The 23,899-nt window shown below is 37.1% G+C and overlaps 2 protein-coding genes across 4 annotated transcripts in view; one reads left to right on the plus strand and one right to left on the minus strand.

The window, feature by feature from the left end:
- The first annotated feature begins 2,632 nt into the window (after positions 1–2,632).
- Positions 2,633–7,810, plus strand: LOC115435446 (acidic leucine-rich nuclear phosphoprotein 32 family member E-like). Its single transcript, XM_030157868.1, has 7 exons — positions 2,633–2,849; positions 4,414–4,563; positions 4,641–4,763; positions 5,643–5,796; positions 5,955–6,082; positions 6,165–6,231; positions 6,495–7,810. Exons 1-7 carry the CDS (start codon positions 2,796–2,798, stop codon positions 6,572–6,574), a joined length of 756 nt encoding a protein of 251 aa, XP_030013728.1. The 5' UTR covers positions 2,633–2,795; the 3' UTR covers positions 6,575–7,810.
- A 5,301-nt stretch (positions 7,811–13,111) lies between these two features.
- The window catches only part of LOC115435439 (pleckstrin homology domain-containing family O member 1-like), a 32,737-nt gene continuing 21,949 nt past the window's right edge, over positions 13,112–23,899 (minus strand). Inside the window, exons 4-7 of one of the 3 annotated variants that reach the window (XR_003937696.1) lie at positions 18,942–19,046; positions 17,027–17,125; positions 14,501–16,705; positions 13,112–14,385 (exon numbers count right to left, since the gene is read on the minus strand). Coding sequence is in view for 1 of the 3 variants with exons in the window: in XM_030157855.1 (XP_030013715.1) it covers positions 16,013–16,705; positions 17,027–17,125; positions 18,942–19,046 (897 nt within the window). In the remaining 2 variants the exon portion in view is untranslated. Of the gene's footprint in view, positions 14,386–14,413; positions 16,706–17,026; positions 17,126–18,941; positions 19,047–23,899 lie in introns of those variants that run through there. The other 2 variants (XR_003937695.1, XM_030157855.1) reach the window with 2 other exon arrangements.

Below are 23,899 nucleotides of genomic sequence, written 5' to 3' on the forward strand. Positions count from 1 at the left end.
GTTACTCAGTACTTTAAGTAGTTGAAGTTCGCATTAAATCCTATCAAAAACTAGAATAAAATAGATTAAATATCAGAAAACAAAAAAGAAATAAACCTGCGCAGGAGTGTAACATGATGTATGTGGAGTAAATGTTATCTCATATTGCATACATACATCTCAATATAATTTTCAATGGGCTGCACACATGTCAGCATGTGAAAACGTGCTTCTTTGTAGCTGGTTTCACAGCCAGTGTTAAGGAACTATATGATTATATGAAATTATTTTGGTTTGCTTTCTCTTTTTCTTTCACCCAGACCCCTTTCCTTATCCTAACCGAACTTACCCTAAATGACTTGCCCTAATGAGTATAAAACATACAGAAAATAAAGATTAACCACAACATTGTCAATGCATAAATGCAATAGTTGTGTAGTTTACATGCCCTCTGAATTCCAGCATATTTTTAGTATAAAACTCTGAATTGCTAGAGCAGAACAAACCATGAGAAAGCCACTTAGCTATGGTTAAAAACTATACTATACTTGATTTTACATTACTTTCTCTACTAAGTATCTTAGATGCTGCATTGAAGCCTTTAAGGGAAAACCCTGTTATAAACTGTATTTGTGTTCACAAATGTCATGTATGTGTTTATGATGTTTTGAAAATGACTTGACAATACAGTTTTAAACACCAGTTTTGATAGTTTTGGCATTCTATGATATAAAAAGTCAATACTTCCACCATTACCAAAAACTCCCTAACTCATTCTTCTGTGTATGAACTCCAGACATTCATGTCCACATGTTTTGGTGTTTCTAAAAACGAACTCAACTACGCCCCCTTGTGGACATTTGTGTGTCTTCTTCCTGTACATCCTGAAGCACAGATGAATGACGTTGGCTATTTTAAATTCATATTAATCAGTGACAATGGATCTCACCTTCTGCACACACTGGCTTCATGACATACAGTTCCTTAAAAACATTGGTTTCTTATTTATATTAAACAGATAATCAAGTTTCTCTGTATTCCCTCATTTATTCCCTCAACAATATTACATTTTGCACAATTATTACAAATTGGAGCAAGATTTTTGACATTTTGAAAAATTTCAAAATAGTCTTTGTGTAATTATTGTGTACAAAATAAACAGTTACCATTTTCATCCTCTAAGTTTCAGTTATTTTCAGAATCACAAATACTCAGAAAAGCTATAAGCCAATATGCTATTTTATGAGGGTTATGACAGTATAGATTTATAATTATACAAAAATGTAGTTTTTTTCTGTCAAATAATGACAAATGTATACTGACGAAGGTGGAGGGATATCTCGGAAAAATCCACGTCATTCTCTTCACCACATTCTGATAAACCAGAAAAGCTGCAGTAGATGAATCCCAGCATTAAGATACAGGACCTAGAGATATAGAAGATCCTTCATTCCCACTCCCATCAAAGTCTACAACATCTTAGTCTAATGATTCGTGGATTGGTGAGTACTCCTTTTTATCTTTCTTTCTTTTTATTGAGCTGATCAAAAAAAGTAAATTTCCCTGTGGGCATCAAGCTCATTAGGGGCCAGGAAGTTGACAAAGATACAAAATCCCTTGAAGGATCTAGGGTCATGCAAGAAATTTTTTTTTTAAATATCAGCTTTAAAACATGCATTTACTATTGATTTTTGGGACATGGAAGAAGACGCCTTAGAATTACTTAATCTTACCGCTCTGTAAGTAATATCATTTATTTTAGTTTAGTGTACAGCACCTTCTGAATGCAGGGATGTGAAATGGATTTCATTACATTTTATTACACACACCCTATAACCTTAAAGTGTAAATATATACTTAGTTTGAGTCTTAAACTGAATATCTGGAAATCATTTATAGTTAAATAGTTTATCTAATGTTCTGTTAATGTGTTTATATTGCTGATGTTTCACCCTTTATTTCACAACAGTTAATGTAATTAAATTAATATTTACTGTTGAGTTTAGGAATATCAAAGACCAAACTTTATAATTAATTTGTTATACTGCTCAAAAAGCAGCTTAATTTGATTCAATTTTTTTTATTTTAAACCCACCTTTCTGAAGCTACATATGTGATCTGGATTTTGTAACACTTTGTTACACACATTCTGTTGCCTATAAGGTGAATGTCCACTGATTCTGTGATTTATATTGAATATTTGGGAATCATCTCCAGTTTATCCTGTGTTCTGCTAATGAGTTCATATTATTGACATTTGACGTTTTATCTTAAAACTGGCGAATAACAAAGTTTCCTACTTCTTGTAGGCTATTATGACTGTCGGAACCGTGCACACAATGAAATCTGAAAAAACTGCTGGTGAACAGCTGAACAGTGACACCATCACATTAAAAAGTGTTTGTTTTCATGGCATTTGTCTTCACTTCTATGTTATTGGCGCCATTGAGGACAAAGACGGGGCGTGTCTAAAGTTTAAATGTTTCGTGTTATCATTGCTATTGGATATAATATGTGAACGCCTTTGTGACTCTGCCCAATGGAGGAGAAGAATCTTGCATAATAAAGTAGCGAAGTTGGGTTTTGATGAGTGCTATCTCCAGGGGCCAATCGCGAACTAGGATCTAAATATTCACTGCGAAAGGGGTGTGGTCTTCCACTGGAGGTCGGGCGCGAGTGAACATGGCGGTTTAGTTATCTCCTGGCGTCCGTCGGAGTAGGAAGGCCACCGTGAAAGCGCGCTTCGCTGTATCGTGTTTTATTTTCAGTTTTCCTTTGTTATACTTTGTTTTTGTGCCCTTTGTCCGGGCTTCACCATGGAGATGAAGAAGAGGATTAGCCTGGAGCTGAGGAACAGAAATCCAGCCGAGGTGTGTAACTACATCAGCGAGCGCGCACTTTAATTTATTTATTTCTTTAAGAAATTCGTGAGGGATGCAGACTCGATTAGAAATGACGATGCCGTGGACATTCGCGGCGAGCGGGCGTCGAGTTTTCAGCGGTGGTGACCCAGAAAACGCCCGGTCCAACATGGAGGAACCCGTGTGTCTCCAACGGTCGGCTCCGGAGGCGCCCACCGCGTGCAGCCGATGCTCCCTCGCGCTGTGACATCTCGCACGCTCGTGGGGGGCAGCCCGGAGCCTCGCGCGAGCCCCTTTGAGTTAGCATTGTATGCTAACAGGCTAACCAGAGTCTGCTAGTTTGGAGTCCGTTCTCTCATTGTAGCGGGCGGAGAGTCGGCGCTGCTGCCCGTTTGTAGAGAAACTTAACACACCGACATGTTTATCTTACTTCGGTTAATCTTTAAAAAGCCGCCCGGTTCTCAGTGTGGCCGAGTTGGCTTCCATTTTAACCTTCAGTGTTCAATAGTTCACGATGCTTGTGATCTGAAGGCGCAAACCAGGCTCCGTTCAAAACAACCGACATTTTAACGTCTAGCTCACAATGTTTGCATCTATTTCACTGTTGTTAAACCGTTTTAGCCCTTTAGGAACCATGTAGATGCTACTTATGTGTTCAGCCCACTTATTTTGCAAACTATTGGCTGTAGACGAAGTTGAACCCGGTTGTTCCTACGCTTCCCCGCCCACTGAAGCGACCATTGGGCTGATGATAAACACAACTCCCGTCGACAAGAGGCGGCAACAAAATTTTAGCGAATTAAAACGGCTGAATTCAACGGCTTTACGTATTACTTTTAATATTTTATAACTATTGATTATATAGATATAAATGAGTTTAAGCACGTGCACATATAATATGCACTGACTGATTAATGTGCTTTACAAATATTTGTATCGACTCAATCGGGATTGACTGACCAGCTGTTCGCAGTTAAAATAATAGCCAAAAAACAAAACATAATGACCTCTATTTACGTTTAGCTCGGTATTCATTCGACTTGCATGTTCAGTTATCCGGTGTCTATTTAGGTTAAAAATAGATCATTCTTGAGCTGTAGCGATTAATCGACATAATTGGCTATTAAAAGGCAGACGTTTTGATCATTTTTGCGAATACTTTACCAGCAAAGTTTAAAATCTGTGTGCAGCTTTGTAAATGTTTTCTAAACCAAGTCGATTAATTGCAAGAATGATCAACGGCTTAGTCGATAATTGTTTGTTACATCCTTAGTTGATCCCCAACAATTGATGTGTACCGATTAAGTAGTTATGGTCATAATATGACTTATTGTTGCTATATGGGCTTAAAAATCCACTATATTATTTACTATTTGAAAACAGGAGTACTGACTGAAGATGATTTCGAATAATATTTCATAATCATGGCAGCAGTTGGCTTATTGCAGGTGTTTGACTGAAGTGTGAATCCCAGGTAGTCTGTGGTTACTCTACTGTTAAACCACGAAGGCGTTGCCCTGGTCACATGGTGTTTTTGATGCGGTCACATGAGCTAACTTGTTGTGGTCCTCAGGTTGCAGAGCTGGTGGTGGATAACTGTCGCTCCAGTGATGGGGAGGTGGAAGGTCTGACAGATGAGTACTCGGAGCTAGAGATCCTCAGCATGGTGAACGTTGGCCTCAGCTCGCTTGCCAAGTTGCCTAAACTGCCCAAACTGCGCAAGGTCAGTATGCTGCTTTTTCCCCTCCCACAATGCACCATGCTCTGTTACTCCCAGTCTCACTTGAGTGTCTGTTTCAGCTGGAGGTCAGCGATAACAACATCGCAGGAGGTTTGGAGTCATTGGCAGAGAAATGTCCTGCTCTGTCCTATCTGAACCTGAGCGGAAACAAAATCAAAGAGCTCAGCTCCATCAAGGCTCTGGTAGGTCTCACTGGTTCTGGGTGTGTGTGTATAGAGAGAGAGGCTGTGTGTGCACGTGCATTTAAACCAAGTGAACAAAGACAAAGATGACTGAGGGGACAGTTCAGACTTAGTTAATGTACAAGGTTGTCTAAATTTTGACTATTTGGTATAGGTCTGGTTGATCTGATAATCTCAGGTGTAATAACTTGTATGATCTGCTGTTCAGATAGAATGTACAGATCATGTCACTAAATAAATAACAGCCCTATCAAAACTTTCCAACTCAGCTAATGTCTGTTTTAAATGTCTCATTAATCATAAATATGTTGTTCACAGCATTGAACTGGGTGCTGTGTATGTATTAGGATGGGTACAATGTAGAGGCAGAATTTCCCTATGGGGCTAATGAAGTGAATTAGCTTTTAACTGAACTGTGGGTGTGTAGCATGGTTGGCCCTAGTCTAGTAAGTGTATATCAGTCTGTATAGTGGTTCTTTAGCATCCGTCTGTTCTAAAATGTTTAGTCACTTTAACCTGCTGGCTTTGTGTAATGTGATTTTTGTTGCTGGTGAAGAAATGCAATGAAGCTTCAACCTCAGTCAGAGCTGATTTTCTTCCATTCAGATCTGCTTGGACAACCTCTGAACTCTTATGTGCAGGGAGTGTGATTTACACAGATGTTTTACATTCATGTCAGTGTGATACATTTTCATTAAATTATAAAACTGTTGGAACAATTGAGGCCACATTCTTAAATTAATAAAAAAAAAAAATCAGATGGATGCAGTGTCACAGATGGATGTACAGTTATATCAGTCTGTGCTGAGATAAAGGAGTTTCAGATTATGTCTGAGAAGCTGTTGAGACCCAGTGTCTGTGTGCTCTTGGCCTTTGTAGCAAAACCTGAAGACCCTGAAGAGTCTGGACCTGTACAGTTGTGAGGTGACCACGCTGGACGACTACAGAGATAATGTGTTCGAGTTGCTGCCGCAGCTCACATACCTGGACGGATATGACGAGGAGGACAACGAGGTGCCCGACTCAGAGAACGGTGAGACTCCTTTGGATCTCATTCCAACCGGGTTTATATAAGAACAGGGTGTCAGGGTCTTTTTAGGTCTTTTATCACAGCACAGTTCCAGTAATTCAGGTCTGCATTTGGACCAGTTTGAAACTCACCTGAACTGTCATCTACATGATTGTGTCCAGATGACGATGATGAAGCTGGTCCCCCTGGAGATGATGACGATGAGGATGATGAGGATGACGATGAGGAAGGCTCTGAGGGGGATGACGATGAGGTCGGTCTGTCATACCTGATGAAGGAGGGAATCCAGGTGAGTCTAGGATCCAAACCTTAGCCGAGTGTCGTGATAGATGTGCATGTCTCTTCATGGAGCTGTATCGTCTTCATTTCAGGATGAAGAGGACGATGGAGACTATGTTGAAGAGGATGACGATGATGAAGAGGAAGTGGAAGATGGAGGTTTGTGTTTACATCCGCACATCAACGGTTCTTAGTGTGTTTCAGGTCTTTAGATTAAGCTGTGATTTATAGAGGTTAAAAGAGGGTTTATGAGAGTTTTTGACTTCAGATATGATTTACAAAACCATTACAAACAATTTTGTAGGTTGCTTTTGTGTTATATCATTATCTTATAAGTTAGTTTTGTTTTCATCTGGTTATCATTTAATTAAAAAGATTAAGATGTGTGTTGACGTGTCCATCTGTGTTTTCATTCCCTTCAGATGAGGATGGTGCTGCCGTTCGAGGAGAGAAGAGGAAGAGGGATGCTGAGGACGAAGGTGACGATGATGATGATGAATAGTTGAACCCCCTGAACACTGGTTACACCTGACCCCTCCCTCATCCAATGACCTCTGACCCCACCAGAGTGGCGGCCACCACAGGGACAGGACGCTGCCTTCAGGTTCAGGACTCATAATTGGAAAATATCCCCATTAGCTCAGCCTGGTTTCACACAAACATAGACATTTCTGCTTCATTTTAAACTTTTCCTCCACTTTTATCTGGTTAATGTTTTACAGTCGTGTGATGAGACATTAAACACTTTATTTTTCATGTGTGTAAATGTTTTAAGTAAGCAGTAAAATCCCAGTTTGGAACCATGTATACAATGTAACTAATCAATGACTGTTACTACTTTCAATCTTGGCGTTAAAGTTGTCACTGCTTATCCTAATGAACATCAAATTAAACTGAATGTTTATTATGATCAAAAGCCAGTTTTTCTCCAATATTGACCATTTGATTCTAATACTCAGTTCTACACTGTAAAAAAAAAAAAAAAAAAAATGAACGATTGATGGAAAAATGTGCTTAAGTCACACAAAGTAGGGTGTTTTTATCAAATGAATGAATTCATGTAAAAAAAAACTGAGAAGGCGTAAATCGAAATAAAATAAATGGCAAAACGAGGTTAAGGTAGAATAAAAGTAGTTAAATGTGGCTGATTATTGTGTTTTTTTCATATTTAATAAATTAATGAAAGCTGTGAAATAAATGAGGTGGAGGAAAAGTATAAAATGTCATTAAAGAATCTGTTTATGTTTAATCACTGGAAACATTAGACCAAACTTCAAAATAGGTCAAAATTAAATGTAACCTGTTATTTTATTATTGGTTGATCTTTTTTTATTGTTTAGTAGTTGTTTGTTATAAAATGAATCGTAAATTTTTTTTCTGCAGTTGATCTAATACTTAAATCAATAACTAATCATTGATTGGTTTTTCAGCTGCAGCTTTAAGTGGTTCCGTTTGTTTTGTTTCTTCTACTGCGTTACCCAAGAGCCTCGGCAGCCCTCATTTTATTCTCTGTGACTGTTAGTGCGTCTGCGGTCAGGTGTAGCTCCGCCCCCTTCCCTGGCCCCGCCCTCTCACCTGTCGTCTGCGGCTCAGTCTCATCCATCTTTCTCTGTAAATAGAATGATCTGGTGTCGTAGGTTTGTGTCATGTCGTCGACGCTTCTTCTCTGGTTTATTTTATTTTTTTATTCCTGTGTGATGTCATCAGAGTGTTTTTGAATAAAACCAGCTGAATTCTGTTTCCTGTTTAGTGTCAGTCTGTCACTTGTTGCTGATTATTCAGACATTGTGATATTATGTTAACTTTTTTCAACTGTTAAAATAAGTTGGGTAGAACTGTGTAAAAAGAAAAAAAGAAGAGAATGAAACCGAGTTAGAAACTGTCATGATCACAGTTGGTGAAGTAAATGAGGTTTCTAAATTTCCATTAACTGGGTGAGTTTTTCTATCCTTTTAAAGCTTTTTCCACATATTAAAGCTTATGAGGTGGGGGGTGTTCCAGTTTGTAGTAAATGAATAGCTTTGCAAACCTGAATAACTGAGGGTAAGTGGTGAGTAATTACAGATGCATTTTAATGATGCTCTGTTCTTCCAAATACTGAAAAGTGTGTTTCCATCAGTATTTTGTCAGTTGCTCAGGGTTTGCTTTTTGCTTTTTTGCCACTTGGGGGCGCTGCACACCCAATGAATTTTCATCTCAAGACAATGAGTTTTCAAACCCTCCTGCGTGAGCTGACTTTTACAGTTCCATTTACGGAGTATGTTCTCATTTTATTTCTTGAATTTTCCTTCTGATGTTTGTATTTTCCAGTTGAACAGATCAGTGTTTTTGTTCTTGTATGTCTGATTCTTAATGATGGTGAGTTGCAGCCTTGGTGACCTTTGACCTTGATGATGCTGAGCATAAACTGGCAGTCAGAGGTCATACAATGTCACTATTTCCTTAGAGCCATTCAAGCTGATCATCGGTTTCTTCCTGTACTAACACACACATTCATGAGGAGTGTGTGTGTTTCCTTATCTCCTTATATGGAAGTGCAGATTGAGTGGGCGGGGCTTATTCAATTAAGTCAACTTTATTTCTAAAGCACTTTAAAAACACCACAGTTGGCCTAAGTGCTGTGCACAGGCAAAAATAAAACAAAATAAATAGCCTCTAAGAATGAATTAAAACAATAAAAGCCAACCATTATTATTATTAATTTGTGATGATGACCATGTGTGCAGGTTCTTAAATCTTATCATCATGAGGCACCAGAGGATTTTTTTTTCTCAGAGCCTCAGAGATTATATTCAAAATCTTACATACTTTAATAAGATGAATGGGAAAACAAACGAAAAAAGTGTTGGCTAGCTGATGTCTATGATGAAGTGTTATTACACATATATGTTGGTTTATGTACATTTATACAATAGATTTGCAAATCTTCCACTTGAAAGAACCTATAAAATGAATGTTTTGTAATGTAAAATCTATTAGCTCTGAGACAAACATTCCTTTCAAGTAAAACCCATTCCCTCATCAGTTCACACAGTTTCATGTTTTGATCCAAGTCTGTATCTTGGAAGCTACAGACAACCAGTGTTTTTGACAGAATATTTTTTTATTAATGAATCAGACTTGGTAAAGTTTCACTACTTTTATTCTGGATGTTTTTTTTTGTTTTGCTTGTGGGCAAGTGTTACCACAAACATTCGATCAAATACCATTAATAACATTTTACCATAGTTTTTGTGTCGTGTTTTTATGTTTGTGTAGTTTAATTAAGTTGTTTAAGCTTGTTTGTTGAAAAACCATAAATTTTACAATGATTAATCTCAAATTTATGAGCCAAAAACTTTGATTGAATATTCAAGTTTTTTTTATTTTTTGTTTGTATGTCAGTTTTCCATTAATTAGATCTGGTTATTCTCAGAGTATAGATTCTCTTCCTTTGAAAATATACTGTTTTCTCGTAAATTCATAATTTCAGTATCAGGGAATATTAGATCTTTTTCTAGCAAATTGTGCAGGAAATCTGTTTAACTTGACAGTGTGGAGTGATGTAGCCCCGCCCACACATACCTTATTGGTCAGCTGTGTTTTCTGTCCCAGCCTCACCCGTCTGTGTCTCAGTCGGGGGATTTTAATAGTTTTGTTTTGATTTGTTTGGATGAGCGCAGACTCCACCTGACAAACAAATGAGCTGCAGATACAACCTGAGTTTGTCTGTTCACCTCAGTCACTCAGGCTCCGCTCCCTCAACACCTGCAAGCTGAGGTCAGGTCAGAGATTAGACAGAGGTGCTTTGCACTGTGTTGCTGACCTGTAAAGTAATTTAAAGGTTCAGTCAACCGCACTTTAGTTATTGTAATCACATCCTATGAATGCACCAAATACATTCAGTTACACCATTTAAATGTTATAAATCATGTGAAAAATCCAAAATTGGTCAGTATTTCCTTGACACTTTTTCTTGTATCTCCTCGGGTTTTCACCTCAGGCTGTGGTTTGTATAATCCAGGCGCTTCTTTCACACGTCACAGGTCCAGTCGGTGGAAAGACTTCTGTAAAATCTACAACCTCTTCAGTCCCTGATCCTTAATTTGCATTTTAACAAATTGAAGCATATTTGAAGATGGCACACTGAGATTGTTTTCCAGCACAGAATCAAGGTTCAACAAGTGGAGGAAGTGAAAAAACAAGGAACTGACACCAGTGTTTTGTTCATTAAAAAAAAAAAAATTTAAAAATCCTGTGATCTGTTTTTTTGTTCATTATTACTTGTTGTGAATATGTTTCTTCAGTCATTGCCTGGTGAAGATGGCAAACTTTTATTTAAAATAAAACAAAAATGATGCAAAGGACACCACTAAAAACAAAGAAAATACAACAAAATAATGATATAGAAGACACAAAGTCAAAACGCTGTAAAAGTGTTTACGTGAAACGGACACTAAATGGAGACTATTGCAGAGAAAAGGTGTCATAATGCTGTGGCCTAGAGGGGCAGTAGCCCAAAAAATTATCCACTATAAAAAAAAGGAGATTGTGATTTTTTAAAAATTTTTTTTTAAAAGAAGTATCTGAAAAATAAATGTACCCCTTAAGTAAAAATACACTTGCATGAAAAAAACTATCTCCTGAAAAAAAAAAAACAACTTTTGATAAAAACTTAATTTGTACAAAGAAATAAAATAAACTTTAAAACCAACTTCATGCTTTGAGAACATTTTAGAATCAGTTTTTTACTTTTACTATAGCTGTGTTTTTACATTTATTTGTATTTCCACTGGACAAAACAGTGTAATCATTGTAAAACAAGAGAAAAAATGGAATGATCCTTTAAAAGAAACATTAAAATACCATAAGATGGAATTAAAACACACACATCCAGAGGTGAATCATCAGCTGGTGTGAACTGAGGTGTCATTAAAAGCATCTGAGTGTTAGTTTGAGACAACAGGTCGCCTAGCAACACACACACAAACACACACACGCACACACTCCAGGATTCCTCATTAACAACTCAATAAAAGCTGCTGATCCAGGTTCAGTTTGCAGGTTTTATTTTAGCACATGAAGCTGACTCACATGTCACATCACTACTGACTACATCTCCCATCATCCCCTCTGGGTTTAAGGCTACAGCAGCTGTTCAGTCCCAAAGAAAACAGAAACATAAAACAGGAAGACATGTTGAAGAAGCTGCGGAAAAAACCTCAACAGGAGAACGTTTAAAGTGAATGCAGTTAGTCTGAGATGGGGATTTTTCAGATTTCGTTATTTAGAGGGAGTTTATTTTGACTTTAGAGTGACAGATTTATATTAAAAACAAAAAAACAAAACAACTAAAACCTTTTCCTACAGACGCTTCTACAACACTTTATTATGGCCACTGTAGGTAAAATGATTAAAAAAACAGCCAGAGGAGGTTAATATTAGAGAAAATTCTCAGATTCATGTTGTATATTTATAGGAATCCACTTTTTCTTGTAAATTTACTTTAATCTCTGAGAATATCCCCATATTTTTCCCTTGAAAATGTGCAAGTTCTAAATTTCCCACTGCATCCCAGAGAATATTTGAGTTTTTCTTATAGATGCACTGTTTTTATTCTGAGTTTCTTCACTGAATATTAGCTCCCTTCACCTTTTCTTTGTTAAACTTACAGCACAGTACGCTGCTGTACTCTCAAATGTTGAGGAATTTTATATCCATTAAATTCAGCCTGAAGTTTTTACCATTTATTTGTTCAAAATCACTGATGTGAAGTCCATCATGTTTTTTTTTTATTGCTACATCTCTGACTGTAAACACACACAGAACCGAAACCAGTTAAAATCAAGCAGCTTTTACAGTACAAAAGTCTGAATCTTATTTAAAAAAATAAAACTCTGTATTAACTGCATTGCTGGCTTGTGTACAAATGGTTCAAACCAGCACAAAAAGGACACTGACCAGCTGTTTTCTACTATTCATTGTGTTATCCTAAATGAATATTATGTGAGAATTTTAACATTTTTATACAGAGGAGAGCATCCAGGTTCTGGTACAGCATTGACATAATTCCATTCAACTCCAGACACATTTTAGTAAAAATACAGCCTCAAACCATGTCCTGAGCTGTACTTGAAACATGATTTATCACCAGTATTTCATAGTAGTTTACATCCATTTTTTACATCCACATCCAAGAAAATGAAGATAAATGTCACTTTTGGTTCGAGTAGTTGTGAAATGTAAGATTCAAAGGGGAAAAAAAGCTTTTATAGCTGCAAAAATGTGTAGAAATTATTCCTGAAAGCTTTGTCAAAAAACAGTTTCTCTGCTTCTAAACCAGAGGTGTCAAACATATGGCCTGCGGACCAAAACCGGCCCACCATAAGGTCCAATCTGGGCCATGGGGTGAATTTGTAAAATGCAAAAATTTTAACAATCAAGGGTGTCAAACTCATTTTCGCTTTGTTTTAGTGTAAATAAGTAAAATTACATGAAAATGTTTACATTTCTAAACTATTCTTTAAAATGTCTTAAGAGAGGTAAGTGCGATTTTAATAATATTCTGTTACTAAATGTTTTGTGCCTTTTTAGATCCACTGTAATCTGTAAGTTGTAATACGCATATGTAAATGAAGCTCAGACATAATATTGTTAAATTGCACTTACTTAAAATTTTTCTGAAGAAATTACAGGTTGTTCATGTTATTTAAATTTTTTTACAGGATACTTTGTAGATGTAAACATTTTCCTGATGTAATTCTACTGTTTTCTAAAACATAGAAAAAAGTTTATAGAGTTGACATTATTTATAGGTTATTATGTTATTATTTTCCTGGCCTGGCCCATTTGAGATCATATTAGGCTGCATGTGGCTCTGAACTAAAATGACCTAAAAAATTAACATGAAGTTAAGTGGACCAGTGTTACCTTTCAAACTAAATGTAACTCATATTAATCAGTGATCTTAATTTAATGTTATCTAACAATGTAACAGCAAATAATGTGCAGGAAAGACAGAGAAGTTCCACAAAAAGGTGAAACTAGGGCTTTTTTGAAAACAGATTTCAGTTCAAACTGGTGGAAAACTTGCTCTGTTGTGAAATTGTGTTGTAGTTGAATAAGATATCAACTTCCAGTTCTTTTCAGTGTAAGTTTTGTTCTTTACGCTACAACATTAGGGAATTAATCACAATATGCCAATTCATTCACACTGAACAGAAATGACAGGAAACTTGAGGGTGTTTTGAGATCTTACATTATTTGTAAAGAAAGAGATTAATTTATTAAATTAAATAAATGAAATGTAGCTAATCTTGTATTTCATTAGTACCAAATAATAGATACTCTTCTTAAGGAGACCATGTAACTTAATATAAAAAAAACCCCAGTAAGAATCTTCCATTTCATCACTAGTAAAACCATAGATAATATTAATTTAATGACATCTACAACACATTTTATTCAGAAATACTGGTGACAGAACATTCATCTTCACATTGATGCCATTTTTTCCTGTTTCGTGACATATTTGGCCCCACAACGTGCAGTGAATTGTCATCATCCTGACAGACTGAAGCCGGTGGAGTGGTGTGGATTTGTCCCTAATCCAGATCTGACTGTAAGGTTTTTAGACGTTCTACAGATTAACGCTAACTAGACAAACACTCAGACCATTGGGGGTTGGACGCTTCCTGCTGCTGGACTTTACGATGTTTGAGGCTCTCTGAGGATTTTGGGATTAAACTGAAAGTGAACCAGTCCAGTTTTTTGAACCTGAGTCGTTGAGTTTTATTTTATTCCAGCTGAGACTGATGGAGGCTGATGGTTCATTCACCTCCTGTAGCCTCCGGTTTGTTAAAAACATTCACATTCGGACAGAAGAAGGAAAAAAAAAAAAAAAAAAAAAAAGAGTCCAAGGTGGATCCAGTCGATACTGGATCTGCACAGTCTGGAGACTAAAATCTGGTGCTATTTGTTCACAGCGTTCATAACATGTCATTGTACCTGCACCAAACATCAGTCTGTGACTCTTTAAATGAAAATCAGCAAAATGTAATAAAGCAAAAAGAACAGGATCTAAACTAACAGACCTGAACACATGAAACCTAACCCAAAGTAAATGTAAACAGATTCAGAGCAAATATAAGATGCTCAGAATAAAGGTTTGACTGTTTATTTATTGTACAGTTACAAATTTAATTTTATAATATCAATTTTTTTCTCATTGATTAGTATCTTCTTGTAAATCTACCACTTTAATCCCAGAGAATATAAAGTTCTGTCTTGGATATTTGAGTTTTTTTCCCTTGTAAATGTGTTATTATTCGGTTTCTTTTTGTTTGGTTTTTTTTTTTTATATATTTACCACCATTTGCCAGTCTCAGTTATTTTTCACATTCAAGTTTAATCTCAGGGGACATTCAGATTTTTGGAAGTTAATGGTGACTTTCACATCCATCTCCTTCTGAGTTTGTGTTTTAAGTGTTTCAGGTTTACCTCTTACTGATCATTCTGAACGCATCAGACATAAAAGACAAAACCCTGATGCTTTTTGTATGAACCTAGAGTGTCTTCAGATCAGCTCCTACTAGATTGGATTTGTTTATGACGCTGCATTAACTTGAGTGTCTTTTGGTAAAAATTAGTATTGATTGTGCTGTAATAAAACTACAAACCAACATGGTACGAATTATCAGGGCAAGTTGTGCAGCCTGTCAGAATTTACCGGATGGGGTATCAGTTATGGTCAAAAAAAGCTACTCCCACAATAATAACTGTTAACATTACCTTAATCTAATATGGGTTTAGGTTTGGAAAACTGATTTTCTTTCATATCCTACATGCTTTTTTTTTGCCAGTTTGGATGTCTTAAAATAGCAGTGATAAAGTTCTTAAACTGTGCTGGGGTTTATCAGATGCCAAAGTGCTCTGAGGTGCTGAATATTTACTGATATTTATTTCCCAAAAAGAAACTCAGCAAACACAAAGATGGTAACATAATCCTGATCTGAGCTCACGTTTAACAACTCCGTCACCTCTTCATGTTCAACCTGCATTAGTACCGTTAACTGCACCCATGTTAGTTTTCTGTGCCTGCTCACAAGTTGTATATAAAACTACTTCTGTGAATTTGTTTTGCTAAATCGACACTGCAAAGTCAAAGTACCACATGTGGACATAAATAACAGACAGAATCAGGTGTCTTTCACCTGCAGACTCTCCTGTTGGCACATTTTCATTCCTAAAAACACAATTAAACGTACCTCAACTCGATTCACTATAATCTTTGCTGACAAACTGAAAAAAAAACTGCCAATCCAGACATTTTTTTTGTATCTGGACATGTATTTCAGGTATTTCCTAAATGTCTGCTGCACGTCTTTTAGACAAAGAGTTCAGTGCAGAGGTCTGATGCTCCTATGAGGATTGCTGTGATCCCTCTAACTACTGAAACAAAGGGTGTTTTCAAGTCTACAGTTTGGTCACACTGCTCCACTCGAATTTTCTCTTTCTCTTTCTTCTCTTTCTTTTGCTTTTCTTAGACATTTGCTTCAAATACACTTGAATATTTTACAGAAATGCATCTGTTTTTGACAATACACATCCCTGTTCAGCTGGTTAAAGAATCTGGTTTGTTCATCCGGTCATATTTGACTTGAATTACATTCTATGACAAATAACCTGTTGGATTGTTTGGTTGTCTTTTTGAACTGGAGTGTGAGTCTTGTGGAAGAACCAAAACATGTAGAGAAACTAACTGGAGTCTGATTGGACTGATAAAGCCTGCCATAGCAGGTCTGAAAACGCCCCCAATCAGAATCTGAATCCTTCAATAAATTAAAAGCCATCGATCCCATTTTTAGGAACTTTTCCAGCTGACAGAAATCAAAGCAGCTGCTGTCTTCAGCTTCATGGATTTGTCATTTCAGTTTCAGACCAGTTTGAGCCGGTTCGGTTGTCACATGGGGCTCTTGCGGTCCTGGTTCTGTTTGGTGCTGTTGGAGGGGCTCAGTGAGGAGTTGGAGTCCAGTTGGCTGTACAGTGCTTTCAGCTCCTTCACCTCCTCCAGCACCTCTTTGGCCTGACTCCAAGCCGCCGACGCCTCCTTCAGGAGTCTCTCAGCTTCGGCTCGAGCTCCCTCAACTGACTCCTTCCCCTTTCCCTTCCCACGATCCCCTGCTTCCCCATCCGCCTCCGCTCTCACTTCGGTCAGCAGCCGCTCAGTTTTCTGCAGCTTCTGACTGATGAGCTCCTGCAGCTGGTCGATAGGAGCCTCCGCTGGCGAGGAGGAAGATGATCTGGACGCCACCGCCGTCTCTGTCCGGCTCTTTGTTTTTGTCTCCGAATGCGTCAGGATCTCGTCCATGGAGGCGCAGCGGTTCTTCTCTGCCGTGGTCAGCCGCTTTCCTGTTTGTACGGGGCCCACTGGCGTCACGTCACGAGGAAGGCTTTGGGATTTCCCAGAAGCCTCTGTAGTCCGCGCAGAGAGAGCACCATCAGTTTTAGATCTGGGACAGTCTGAGTTGAGGTGGGAGAGCGATTTGTCCAACTCGACCCTGAAGCTATCGCAACCATCGCCATTATGAGACGGACCATCCTCCTCCTGGATCAGGTCCAGAGTTAACATGCCATCTGAAGATGACGTGGACGCCTGGAAAGACCAAGAGGAGGTGGATCAGTCCACTGAAACCAGAACCATAATACTGAAAACATATGTGATGTCCCAGCTTCAACAGCTCAGTTTGAACCTGAAACATGTTCATTCACAGTTCATGGTGATTCATTTTTAACAAATTGAATTGGCTGTCAACAAAAACTCATTGTCTTCAAATATTAGCATCAGACATTTACTTTACAATCTTCAACTCTTCTCCTCAACAACTTTTTGATTAGCTTATGACTTGTAGCCTTAGTTTTACATGTTTCTAATTGTTATGGAATTGACAAGTTAAAGGAGGAGGAGCCAACTGACCACAGCTAGCAGGTGACCTCTGGTTGGCAGCCGTCGGTTGTGAGGAATCTTCACTCGATCTCGTGTCAGATGAGAAAGCTGAGCATCTACAACCGTCACCTGGAAACAACACAAACATCTCAAATCAGCCCTTTACTTTTACAAAGAAATAAAACATGTAAAATGACCTTTGTAATATAACCAATAATGGACCGAGGATCAATACCTGTGGAACTCCATTTTCACTCTGAATCAAACTCAAGTCAAAACAAAACAGATTGTAACTTGTGTTCATAAACACAACCTCAACTCTGAGGACATCACTAACTTGACCTAAAATATTTTATGCAATTATTAGATAAAATCATTAGTTTAGGTAGTTGTTACAGAATGTAGAAGTGCATTATATTCACAGTGCAAATCAAAAACTTAGAATTGTTATTGTAGATAAGATAAAAGCTAGCTGTAATAAAAAGCTTCATACTTAAGGATATCCATTATCATAACAACATATTTTCTGGGATGAAGATTTACAAACTCTTAACGCATAATTATGAGGTATATTAATTACAAAATCCTGATCTCATAGTTTTCATAAAAAACCTCATAGTATGAGATTTGTACCTTATAATTATAAAAAACTAACCTTATGATAATGAAAAAATACCTCAGAAATTACTACTACAAGTATTACTGAAATTATGAGAACTTAGTGTGCAGACATAAACATAATCCTAAAATCTATCAAAAGAGAAAAGTCCAATTATCTGAAGGACATTCATGATTATATTCATACATGGGAAACTGACGTAAACATTTCCAGTATTTAACCCGGGAGAAGTTCCCTCCAGATATTTTACCAGTTTCCCAGGACCCACTGACTCTGAGTTTGGAAAACAGCAAAACATCGATACAACACGAATGGAGCTTCGGTTCATGAAAGGCTTTGTTTCAGCCTGGAGCAGAAAGTATCGATCACAGTATTGATCAGAATATTGGCAGGTGGAAAATTTAGTGGAGGGAATGTTAACCAGCTGCTGCTCACAGACAAACACCACAACACACAAGATAAAATGTGTTGACTCTTTGTAAAAGAAACTATAACCGCCTGTGTTGTCTATTTGAATTAAAAGGGGAGTCTACTGAAGCAGGAAGGAGTGTTTACATACTCCTGTTTTCACTTTCACAAACATGAGTCGGTGTGACGTGTAAATGAACATAAACAACGTCCTGATCAGACTGTATAAAGCTGCACATCCTGCCCAATAAAACTGAAATGTCAGTTCTCAGATGGTTTGTGGAGGTGTTAACATCAACAGATAAATTAACAAATGAAACACTATACATGGGTTTGCAGGAGCTGAAACCATGAGAAAATAAGAACATGAGGCAACAGTGAAGAGTCATCAGAGCAGTGTGATAAAGGAGAAATATAGCGGTGATAATAAAACAAGTACTTAGGAGGTTATCACAAACACACCATAACTATAACTGTTATGTAATCAACCACCAATGATCTGCTCACTGTTCTTTTTTGTTTTGTTTTATGTGTCTGTATTTATTCTTTTTAGATTTTTATTATTCTTTTTTTTTGTACTCCTTTACTGTAAATGTCTTATATGTTTTGTTTATGATTTGGGTGCCTGGGATGTATTTGCATGCCTGTTTTGTCAAGGGATGGGGAATGGATGGGTGTGGGGGAGGGTGGTGGGAGTTTGTGTTCTTTGACTTCCATATGAATATTTGTACTGTAAAATCCTACATTTGTGCTTTAAAATGAATTTAAAAAAACCTTGAAGAGAGAAAAAAGTGGTTCATGACTGATATGAAGGAAGTTAAAAGTAATAACATGATTCATTAAAGTGGTTTTGCTTCATTTTACGCAGTTTTTTCCAGCATGGAACTGACTCCTATGAACCTCCGGTGATGGACATACCTCGTCTAAGATCCGGTTCTTGGCTCTGGTGATGGCAGCATTTAGGGCATTGATCCAGGATTCTTTTTCCTCCGGACTCACAGCCAGGAAGATCAAGTTGGGAACCTACAACATACAATAAATATGTTTTCTTTGTTCTGGTCCTATCACCGTTATTCCATTAACTCCAATTCATCATTGTGATTACTTGACATATTCAATTCATACGTATAAAAGCAGTTGGTGAAAGTAACAGATATAACAGTTTAATTAACAATATTTCATCATTATTTCCATTTCAAGTTTGTACTCTTTAATGACACCACAGCATTGCATTTTATTCTTCTTCTGCTACAAGTTTAATGTAGAACTTGCACTGCAAAGTTTATTAGATTTTGTACTTTATTAAATATTTAAGTTTGTTTAACTCATATCATATCTGACATATTAATGTTGCAGTGTTTGGTAGTTTTAGTGTCATTGGGCAAAAAATACATAATTCCCTTTTAGTGTATTGAGAAGAAACCACAATTAATTTTACCCACTTATGATCACAAAGGGTTTTCAGAATGGTAAAATACTGACAGATGTAATTACAGACTCTCATCCATGGACAACTGGAAAAGTGATGTGGAGGTTCATCTGTCTTTGTATCTATTCTTCTGATTTGGATTGAGAGGAGAAGCTGCAGAAAGACAGTGTGTAATCTCAAATTCTTATGTTTTTTTCATCTCCTGTAGCTTTAACAAAAATCAAACACAAGACTCCAACAGTCATGAAAAAACAGGAAAAATCATGGACTCAAGTTTCATTTTTGAGGCCTGGAAAAGGGAAAAATTAAGTGAAACATTGTAAAGTTTTGGAAAAATCATGGAGTGTTGTAAGTTTGAGCAGTTTGACATATTACTGAGTGAGGATTTTTTTTTTTTTTGTTACAGCTCAGTTTTAAGTCAGTTGTAAGTTCAGTTTCTCTGACATTTGAGTTTGTTTGACTCTGTTTCTGCAGATTAGCATTACTTTTACAATGTTGCTTTAACTTTACTCTCTTCTGAATGCGCTTTGTGGAAAATGTTCTCTGAAAATATGTAGGAATCCTAAGAACAGAAATATAATTAATGTCACATATTTCAAGATTCAGTTACAAGAAGTGTCTCTTCCTCATAAGGTGTATAATTAAACTCTTATTAGAATCATGTGGGGTAAAATAAAGTTAACAGAAAAGACAATGATATTGTTATTGTTATCACAATTATTTGTGTAGTAATTGTCAATGCAAATTTCAAGATTGTGACAGTTTTCTTGGAGAACATGGGTATAAAATAAACCAAAAGTGCACAATATGAAGTTTGAGTATCTTCATTATAATGTGAATATGTTTAACCCTTTATATGGCATTAAAATTTCAACCATAGTGTGTTATTGGACATCATCGTCTATCTTCTCTTGCCATAAAACATCTGAGCAGCACTTGCTAAAAAGTAAGCACTTGCTACAAAAAAACTGTTATAAGGTCATAAGCTGACAAAAATCCCTCATATGCAATATTTACAGTTTCAAAATGTCTATAAAATTTCTCTGAATCACTGTATAGTGTTATAAAAAACACAGGCACAGGATTGGCTCCATATTTAATGTTTGAGGAAATTACCAAAAATAGTCACTTGCCTGATAAAGGGTTAATAGTCAGATCACATTGGCAATCAATGTCAACAACAAACAACTGAACTCAAACATAAGCTGATAATGAGTGAAGAACAAGATAAAAATACAGAAAAGAGAGATTTAGCGGCAAAAAGAAAATATGTGAAATTTGTATGAAATTAGTTCAGACACAGAAATGATGATGTTGAACAAAATCTTCATCCATAGTGACTTCATGTGAGTTAAACAGTGCAGTGTATTAAACTTCCTCATTTGCTCTAAAGTCACTCAGCTGCTTAAAGTCTATGGAAATATAACATTGTGAGTTTCATTGTCCACATCCACCCTCTTAGATCACTAAACACATTTCACAGTTTCTAGTTGACAAAGTACCAAGATGCAGACATTCATTATCATTTCACTGAAAATCAAACAAAGTCTGCAACTGTTATTCAATCCACGTCCTGTGTACTTTATTATATAGAATCTACATAATTAGATTGTTCCTTTAGTGGAGTAAAACCTCAATCTTAAATAATTGAACAACAATTATTTTAATAATTAATTACTCATTTAAATTAATATTCAACCACACATAATTTACTAAAAGGTTTGGGATTGCAGTGTGAATACTTCCTGGTTTTCTTTCTTTTTCTGTGACACTAAGTGAATATCTTTGAATTTTTGGCCTTTAAAATGGTGATCAACATGTTTAAACCAATCACAGTTAATAAAAACTCTGACTAAAACTGAAAATAGAAATGAAATTACCCCTCTGTAAATCATGGCTTACCTTATAAAGCCTGAAAAACTCAAATTAAAACTAAATTTTTTAAGAGAAACTCAACTAAAACTAGTCAATGCATCTAGAAAAAACTCAACTACAGCTACTCATGCACTTGTAAAACTTAAATAAAATCAAAAAATATACTCCAAACCTGTCATTTGTACTTGTCTATTGTTACATCCTGATTTATTTTGGAAAGCTTCCTGTTTGCTTCCTGTTGGGTTCCTGCTGGTCCACCTGTGCCTTCTCGAGGGCAGGGCCTATATAAGCATCCCCTCTCTCTCTGATCCAGCTCTATAGACGTCCTGCCTCAGAAGCACACTTGGGCACTTACATCAACCTGACTTTCATTTTGGTTTGATTTAGTTTTCTGTTATTTCAGTAAACTTTACTTTATTTGTTAATTGTGGTCTTGTGTCCATCATTATGTTTGACTCATGAGCCAGCCCTAACATAATAATGGAGGCCCATCCCAAAATCTAGTTTTAGTTTGTGAGGTTATGTGTGGTTCCATGTGTGGTGATTTTTGAACTCGCCCAGTTCAGTTAGCTGTGGTGCCGGACAGACCAGCACCACTTTGTTGTTTTTGTGTTCGAATCCTAGGGTGGCCCCTGGCATGAACCACTGAACATATTTAGGTAAAGTACGGTAGTATATAAACTACCAGACAGAGAGGGGCCTGGGCATGTTCATGGGTTGATTTGTGTGGTGCATTCAAATTTGTTGCTGCAGTCCAACTGTGAGCTCTGGTACTTTGTGTGAAGTTGACTGTTAGCCTCAGCATTAGCTCCTTTTGTTAATTTTGGGCTCTTGTGTGTAGTTCCACTGGGTAGAACTTTGTGTGAGGTCGACTGTTGGCCTGTGTATTAGCTCAGTTTCACTTGTTTTGGGTCAGTGTGTGTGTAGTTCTACTGGGTAGACTCCACTGTGTAGTAGTCAAGGTTTTGTGGTGGACTCCGTTTGAATGCTTGTGGATCTGTTTGCTGCACTTTGTGGATTTCTGTCTTTGTGGCTATTGTTTCCTGTTTTGTGTGGTAGTCTTGTGGATTATTTTGTTGGCCAGTTGCAGGTGAGAGCTGCTCCTGTTCAGTGTATTTGTGGTCATTTGGTCATGTTTGATTTGTAGATGTTGTTTCTGATGCCCTATCACTGGTTCCTGTGTGATACCACCCCTTGGATGCCATTTTTAATGGAGGGGGAGGGGGGGTGTTACATCCTGATTTATTTTGGAAAGCTTCCTGTTTGCCTCCTGTTGGGCTCCTGCTGGTCCACCTGTGCCTTATCGATGGCAGGGGCCTATATAAGCAGACCCCTTTGTTGTTGTCATCCCCACTCTCTCTGATCCAGTTCCGTAAACCACCTGCCTCAGAAGCACACTTGGGCACTTGCATCAACCTGACTTTCATTTTGGTTTGATTTACTTTCCTATTATTTCAATAAACCTTAGTTTTATTGTTAATTGTGGTCTTGTGTCCGTCATTATGTTCGACTTACAAGCCAGCCGTAACACTATCTACCAATAAAGCATATTTCTGTTAGAATTTCTAATCTGTTAGTTAGTCTATTTGGTCATATTACTGACATTCTAAAAAAAGGTAGTTTGATACTGAAACTAATTTTATGACTAATTTTACAGTTTTCATTTAACTAAATGAATAATAATTAACTAAAAATGCTGCAACGTGCACCATTATTCTTTAAAAAAGCTGTTGTGAAATGATTTAGGGTAAAAACAATAACAAAAAGCTGATGAAATCTGTCCAACGGTATAATCTGCTGTAGCTGGTGTGTGTATTTTCACTTTTCTGAAATCTAAACCTTCATGTGGGCGGGACCAAATGTTGTCAATCATAGACAACACTGAGTGAACAAACCAATCACAGAGCAGAACACACACACAGTTTAGTGAGTCTCAGTGGGAGATGGATCAGCAGATGGTGGAGTCGAATGCAAGCGAAGAATAGATGCTAACAACAGTCAGTAGGACACCCTATCCCCTCCCCAAGGCATTCTGGGTATCTGTGGGAAGGCTGTCGAGGAAAGTGTTGTTCAGCAGAAGCCGCACCTGTGTTCGCTGATCCTGAGTCAGTTCTATTCACTCTGCTCAGTCACTTTCATGGCAGCTGAGTCTCAGGTTTTAAAGGCTTTTATCAGTCGCTGTGGTTCCATGGATTAGTTCAACACGACTGAAATCTGTATCAGAGATTCAACTCAACTGTTTACATGGACGTTAAATACAGTTGCATGAACCACGAAGTGCAAGTGGAACAGTGGAATTGTAAAAGAACAATAAAATAATGATACTTTGGAGCAGGAAAAAGCTACTACCTGAGTAATGCAAACTGATGTCATGCCTGCTTCTATTCCAAAAAAACAAATGATGCATGTTTGAGGTTAATTTATACTTTATTAAAAACAGGAAAAGTTTGAGCTGAACATCTAAGTCAAAGTAATAAAATACCTAAATTGCTAAGTTTATTTTTGGACATATTTATTTCCTTCAAGGCCAGTTAATTCAGTGCCAAGTTCTGCTGATAAATGTACTTTTATT

This window comes from Sphaeramia orbicularis, chromosome 16 (genome assembly GCF_902148855.1).
Source record: "Sphaeramia orbicularis chromosome 16, fSphaOr1.1, whole genome shotgun sequence".
Lineage (NCBI taxonomy): Eukaryota > Metazoa > Chordata > Actinopteri > Kurtiformes > Apogonidae > Sphaeramia > Sphaeramia orbicularis.